The sequence below is a fragment of the Physcomitrium patens genome, chromosome 5 (assembly GCF_059467195.1).
Source record: "Physcomitrium patens ecotype Gransden chromosome 5, ASM5946719v1, whole genome shotgun sequence".
NCBI lineage: Eukaryota > Viridiplantae > Streptophyta > Bryopsida > Funariales > Funariaceae > Physcomitrium > Physcomitrium patens.
In genome coordinates, this window is record NC_143414.1 from 12,139,066 (window position 1) to 12,145,824 (window position 6,759).

The window sequence follows — 6,759 nt, forward strand, 5'->3', positions numbered from 1 at the left end:
TGAAGTATGATTGAGCTTCGAAAAATATACAAAGATAGTAAAGGGGAGACAGAGGAAAACTCTATTTTGTAGAGTTTATTTGCAAGATCACTAGTTCCTCTTAAATGAACCTTAAATGGAGATTTGCTATTTATGACATAAGAACTTTTGGTATTGAAGAAAACTATGTACACTTAATCAGTCAACTTACCATAGAGAGTAAGTTTCTAGTTATACTCGGCACATAGGAAACGTTGGATATAGATTTATTTCCAGAGATCGGAATACATCCAAAACTTGTAACACTTGTCACAGGCGTTTTTGTGCTGCTTGCAACAAAGACATTGGTCGCGTCGGTAGACTTCATTATTGCCTCGCCTTGGATCTCGTCAATAGAAGCCTCTACCACAGGGCCATGTTACTCATTGTTTGCCATGAGAAAGTGCTCCGTTTCGTCAAATCGTGGCTTCCATCGAAAATCTTCTACTTGCAGGTATTCCTCCAAATCGGCGAATGTGACTTGGGTGTCTTTTGCATACATCACATCGTATGTTAACTTAAAAAACGACTAGCTCTCTGGCGAATTTCTCAGAACAATCTAGATGAGCTCCTTTTTTGGAAACTCCTCGCCTATAAGACCTAGCTCCATCACATGATATTCAATCTTCTTAAGGTAATCTTCCATTGAATCTCCTTCTGTGAATCTAAGCTCTACCAGAGCCGTTTTGAGATCTAACTTTCGTTGCAGAGCAGACGATTCATATTTCTTCTTCAATGTTGCCCAAAGCATAAATGGATCGCTATGCAATCTGCTAACTACGGGGAAAATAGAAGCAGTTACAGTTTTGGTAATGATTACAATTACCCTTTCCTTGTGTTTTTGAATCTTCGATGTGATGAGAGTAGGTGGCACGACCGTCGTTGCAACAGCAGCGGCAAAAGTGGGCGTAGGGGTCGAAGGCGTTGCGCCAGCAAAGGTAGAGCTTGAGTTGGTCTCCGTTTCCAAATCATTCCGCTGCTTGCAGTCCCTTCAGTTTCGCCTGAAGCTCCCCCAGTCCCTGATGAATCGCTGCTGCCTCCATGTGATGAAGGTGATGCTGCTGTGAGGTTACAAACATACCTCAAATCCTTCTCGCGAAGGATTTGTTCAACGTGGAATGTCCATAACGAATAATTCTATGCTCCAACGAATTTCTCACTGCCAGCAAAGGAGATTTTGGTTGCATCAGCAGACAACATCGTGGGCAAATCTTGCTAAGCTAAGATTTCAGTTTCAGGAGCGTTTCTGCTCTGATACCATAAAGAGGTTTTTCACAAAAAATCGTAAGACTGTATTAGCTCATGCGCCGTGAGTAGGAGAACAAGCGACGGAGTCCTAGACATGACCGAGGGAGAGATCCCAGGATAAGCAGCCATCCAGAGACGGGTAGGCACCCACATAGTGCATAGGGCACATATTGTTTCTAGCTAAACTAAGCGGTCCTCCTTGCTTATCCGCTAATGATCCGGGAGAACAGTAACCGGGAGGTCCTAATCTCTAACACAGGGTTCATATATGTTCTGAAAGTTTGGTTTGCAGGGAGAAGTGATGGATCTGGTCTAGTCCGATATTTATAGGCCACCGGAGAGCAGCTATGTTGCAATCAACGACATAATGTTCTTGTCCTGGCAATAGCCCATGTGGGCAGAGAACGCTGGTTCGTACACTATGTTTTGCCCTGTTTGGAAAGCGTGATGCGGACTGAAGCAACTGACTGTCAGTGGGGTCTATCTTGACGAATTGCAATATTAATTCAAGCGGAATTTTTCGATTATGCTAACGCTATAACGTGTAACAGTAAACGATTCTAAATATGGGAATCGGCTTAGATGAATGGGAATAAAGTAATAGAAATCACCTTAACATTCTCAAGCAAGCTAGCAAGGTAACCTTGGAATTGTGTCAGGGCATTAAGGGCAGCATCACAGGAAGAACTCCAATTTACAAAGATCTGCAACCTGCACATCAGACAATTTCTCAGAATGCTAGTTGAATCGGATGAGAAAAGGCTCATCAAACTCGTCTTGAAATCAGTCTGCGTTCATGTACTGTAGCATTTCCATTGAAATCTCATCCCCAAACTGTTGGATTGCAGACGTCCTAGGGCAAAAGAAATAAACTGCCTGCCATAATGAAGCCATTTCCCGCTTAGAATTGGACTTCAAAAGAACGTTGTGGAGCAATAATAGACGCCAGTGCCCCAACAGAAGCAACTGTGACGCAAACAATCTTATAGATACACAGAAAAGGTGGAGGAGGAGGAGGTGGTTGTGATCCGATACTGAAAGGGAGACAAATGGGGGGGGGGGGGGGGGGGGGGATTTGGGGGCGAAACCCCCGCCCGGCCCAGGCCCGGCCCACCAAGGCAGAAGAAGGTGCAGAGAAAGTAAGTGACGCACACACCCCAGGGGGCCCATGAAGAACTGAGATAGGGCAGGGAGCCGAAGGGAGGGAGGGGTGAAGAGATTGGAGTCGCGTTCTGTAGTGCCCCGGCCCACCCCTTTCAGTTTTAGTTTTAGAATAGCAAGCAGACAGACATTATGCTTGCACCCCGCACACCCTCAAATCCGAGTGGCCTGTTAGTGCTGTAGCAGTATCGTTCTTCTAGTGGGTTTGCTTGCAGCATCCGCAGTTTCGAATATTTTCGTGTCGTGTTTGCATGTAAAGCTACGAGAAAGATTTGGTGTGATTGAGATCAGGGCAGGCTGGTGAAAACGATGGAAGCGGGAGAGGCGACCAAATCGATGGAGAAGCAGGTGGCAGTGGTGACGGAACCATCCACAAGTGGCTCTGCTACTGGCGGTAGCCGTAGCGGGAGTCTGTCCTTTCATGTTTGTGTGTCTTAGGGCCCTGGGTAATTTAGGTTGAGTTGGGGAGAGCGAGTAAATGAGGAAGAGGCGGAAGGCAGCTGGATCTGAGGATGGATTTTGGCAATGACAACAGAAGCAGGCGAGAGTTGCTCTGGCCCAAGCAGCTTCGACGTCACACCAAGTATCGTTAAGGGAGAAGGTGAGCTCGAAGCAGGCGTGCAGGTGGCGGACGAAGTGGTGTAGGTGGAGGAGAAGGCATGTGAGTGGGGATGCAGATTATACATGCAACGACGAAGCTTGGCATAATCTGTGGGCTAAGTGGCGTGGGCACCCAGACACGGTGGGGGCCCTGGAGGTTGCACGAGTTGTAGAGTACGGACAGGTAGTCGGGAAGCGGGAAACAAGAACCGGCTCATAACAGTAATACAATTATCTTAATCGAGGGACGTGTTCAAAGATGGGCTGGTTTTCATGCTTCACCTCTGCACCCAAGGAGAGGAAGCCGCAGAAGAATGATGACAACAACAGCAGCCGTGATGGGCAATCGGCTGCTACTACTCCTGTCGCGCAAATCTCCAATCTTCCCTCAGGTACGTGATGTACCTGGGATGCGAGTCTAAGCGTGCGATAGGAGATTAGTCGGCCGCGCGCATGTTGATTCTGTGCAATCTGATCCTGGTGGTTAATGCTTAGGGTAGGGGCGAATCTTGTTTGGCACAACAGTAGGGTGGTGGCCGTCTACATTGGGAGGTCGTACTGGTATCGTGCCGGTGAAATCTTGGTGCACTCTAGTGAGGTGATGGTGGTAGTCTTACGGGGGAACTCGCCCAGGGCTTGGTATGACGGAGGTAGATGTCGGGCATGGGCTTGAGAGCGAAAGCGATTGAATGTGGGGATTAGGGGAGTGAGAGTTTAGGTTTTTGAGGTGGGTACTAAGGATGAAAGGGATGTGTGCCAATGATTGGGGTCACGGAGTGTGTATAAAGAGAGCGAGAGAGAGAGAGAGAGAGAGAGAGAGGGGAAAGTAAGGGGTCGGGTAGGATGGACAGAATCTTGTTGGTGTAGCTAGCATGCGACTTGCGAGGTAGGAGTGGGCGAAGTGGTAACGTAATGTGTTGGCCTATCTTTGAGAAGGTGTGAGTATTAGGGATGAGCGGGTGAGGAAAGAGATTATGACCTAATTCCGGTTCCGCTCATGGGTTGAACTTTGCAATTGACATAGTGCTGGATGCGAAACTGACGCAGGCAATGTGGTTGGTGTCGATGTGGTTGTTGAGGGCTGGCAGGTAACTCGAAGAAATACGACGCGAAAGGCTCATTTGACAAGAATGAGCCGCAGCGCGAAGGGAGCACGCACATCGCCGCTCAGACTTTCACGTTCCGCGAGCTAGCTGCGGCGACGAAGAATTTCAGACCGGAGTGTTTGTTGGGCGAGGGCGGCTTCGGCCGCGTGTACAAAGGTCGTCTGGAGAACACCGGGCAGGCAAGTGAAGGAATGTGCAGTATAGGAGAGAGGGATGCAGCGGGGAGAAGAGCATGGTGGGCGAAGGGAGTGGCGTGAGGGTTTTCGGTGTAAAAATTCCGTATGTCGGGCATGGGTGGAATTTTTACACCGTATGGAATGGGTGAGGATATTAGAGGGCGAGCAGGTGAATGTGGCGGAGGACGAGGCTGAGGGGTGTTGAGTGGGTGGTTGCAGGTGGTGGCAGTGAAGCAACTGGATCGGAACGGGCTGCAAGGGAACCGAGAGTTTCTGGTAGAAGTGTTGATGCTGAGTCTGTTGCATCATCCGAATCTCGTAAGCCTGATCGGATACTGCGCCGACGGTGATCAGCGGCTGCTGGTGTACGAGTTCATGCCGTTGGGGTGCTTGGAAGATCATCTTCATGGTAAGGGGCATGTGCAGTGTGGGTGGTTGATGTGCGCGACAAGGAGAGGGCTTGTGAGTGGGGCGTGTGGGGAGGACTGTTGGTGATGCGGAGGGTCGAGATGAGTGGAGTGGGAAAGGGGGGTTAGTAGGGTGGAGGAGTGAGGAGAGTGGTGAAGTTACGGTTGACGTAGCTGTGTGGGTGTCGCAGATCTGCCGCAGGACAAAGAGTGCCTGGACTGGAACACTCGGATGAAGATCGCGGCGGGAGCAGCTCGGGGTCTGGAGTACCTGCACGACACAGCAAAACCACCTGTAATTTATCGGGACTTCAAGAGTTCGAACATATTGCTGGACGAGGGGTTCCATCCGAAGCTGTCGGATTTCGGTCTGGCGAAGCTGGGTCCGGTGGGGGACAAGACGCACGTATCGACGCGGGTGATGGGGACTTACGGGTACTGCGCCCCGGAGTACGCAATGACGGGGCAGCTGACGCTGAAGTCGGACGTGTACAGCTTCGGCGTGGTGTTGCTGGAGCTGATAACGGGGCGGAAGGCGATCGACAATTCTCGGTCGGCCGGGGAGCACAACCTGGTGGCGTGGGTAAGCGGGCATTAGTGGAGTATGAATGCAGTGTTGGTATGTCTGGGTAGCGGGGTTTGCGTGTATGGTGGTGGGCGGGTCGAGTGGTTTTTGTGAGGTATAGAAGAGCGGGTATTTGGACTTCATTTATCTTTGGATGAGAGTTGCTGCTTTTGGAGGAAAACATCATTTGGGGTCATGTTGTAGTTGTGAGTTGTGATAGTTTGCAGGGGGATAGAGGAGTGGGGTTATTCAGGAATGATATGCAGTGTGTGAATACCGTGTGATGGAGTGGAGTACGTGACAGGCCGGTGGATTGGGGGCTTGGTGGTGCAGGCCCGGCCGCTGTTCAAGGACCGAAGGAAGTTTCCGTCGATGGCGGATCCGATGCTGCAGGGGCGGTATCCAATGCGCGGGCTGTACCAAGCCCTGGCAGTAGCGGCGATGTGCTTGCAGGAGCAGGCTGCAACGCGGCCTCTGATCGGGGACGTTGTGACAGCACTAAGCTATCTGGCGTCGCAGATCTATGACCCCGGGATGCATCCGCTGGGGTCGAGCCGGTTCGCACCGGCGACGCCGTCCCGAGAGAAGCGGGAGAAGGAGAAGAAGATGCCGCCGGGTCCGAACACTATCGAGGAGCGGATGGTGAAGGAGCAGAGAGCCGGGAAAGGAGGACCCCGGTCGCCATCGGTGCGGTCGCAGGCAGCGTCTCCGGACCTGTGGGTGAAGGAGGGAGGGGGCCGAGCGCGGGTGACGAACGGAGTGCTGGAGGAGTCGCGGGGGTCAGAATCTGGATCAGGGAGGAAGAGGGACTCGGAGGAGTGGGAGAGGCACGAGGGGGGAGGGCGGGACAGCCCCGGATACGCGGGGAGGGCGAGTAGAGACGGGCTGAAGTCGCAGGCTCCGACTCGGGAACGCGAGCGAGCGGTGGCGGAGGCACGGGTGTGGGGGGAGAACTGGCGGGAGAGGAAAAGGGGGGCGGGTTAGGAGACTGAAAGTAAGTTTGGCTGGAGTGAAATGGATGTTATTTGAGTCAAGAGCTGGGAGATGTGGGGCAGTTGTATTCGAACTGAATAGTCGAGCGTGCCGCATACAAAAATTTGATCGCCCCTGAGAGGGAGTCGGTTTGATTCAGTATTATGTATCAACGAAGGCATCAGGAATCGCAGCTACAGAAAAGAAAGATGAAAAACAAAAAATATTGAAATGCGAGCCTTGTTGTGACGGCTTTAGCGAATGTGTTTCATTGGGATCGTTGTTGTCGGATGCTGATTGTATTGGGTCAGGGTGGTGTGTCTTTGCTGATACAGATTGAGTTTGTACATTGATCTGGTGTTTCTTTTCGTATTTTGATTTGTTGTTTATCTTATTTATCTGTGTTGTGCGGCATACCTTGATTTGTTCCTCTTACCTCCTAATATGATTTGGGTTTGATATGCAGAGTTTTTCTGTTGTACAATGCTTGTTGGGTGGATCGTGTT

The 6,759-nt window shown here is 50.9% G+C and overlaps 1 protein-coding gene and 1 long non-coding RNA gene across 3 annotated transcripts; one reads left to right on the plus strand and one right to left on the minus strand.

The window, feature by feature from the left end:
* Positions 1–224: 224 nt before the first annotated feature.
* Positions 225–1,524, minus strand: LOC149989283 (uncharacterized). The gene is made up of 2 exons (XR_016502983.1): positions 845–1,524; positions 225–507 (listed from the first exon to the last, which is right to left on the minus strand). It is a non-coding gene; the product is annotated as an uncharacterized LOC149989283 (long non-coding RNA).
* A 904-nt stretch (positions 1,525–2,428) lies between these two features.
* Positions 2,429–6,515, plus strand: LOC112282602 (putative serine/threonine-protein kinase PBL7). 2 transcript variants are annotated; one of them, XM_024520408.3, is made up of 5 exons: positions 2,429–3,419; positions 4,116–4,312; positions 4,529–4,718; positions 4,908–5,299; positions 5,615–6,515. In XM_024520408.3, exons 1-5 carry the CDS (start codon positions 3,287–3,289, stop codon positions 6,263–6,265), a joined length of 1,563 nt encoding a protein of 520 aa, XP_024376176.1. In that variant the 5' UTR covers positions 2,429–3,286; the 3' UTR covers positions 6,266–6,515. The 2 variants fall into 2 exon arrangements, with proteins under 2 accessions (XP_024376176.1, XP_024376175.1); XM_024520407.3 differs by having other exon boundaries at positions 2,546–3,419; positions 4,107–4,312.
* The last annotated feature ends 244 nt before the right edge of the window (positions 6,516–6,759 follow it).

Coding starts and splice junctions, on each gene's coding strand:
- LOC112282602 (XM_024520407.3), top strand. CDS start 3,287: ATGGGCTGGTTTTCATGCTTCACCTCTGCACCCAAGGAGAGGAAGCCG. Junction 3,420..4,106: donor AATCTCCAATCTTCCCTCAG/GTACGTGATGTA, acceptor GTGGTTGTTGAG/GGCTGGCAGGTAACTCGAAG. Junction 5,300..5,614: donor AGCACAACCTGGTGGCGTGG/GTAAGCGGGCAT, acceptor TTGGTGGTGCAG/GCCCGGCCGCTGTTCAAGGA.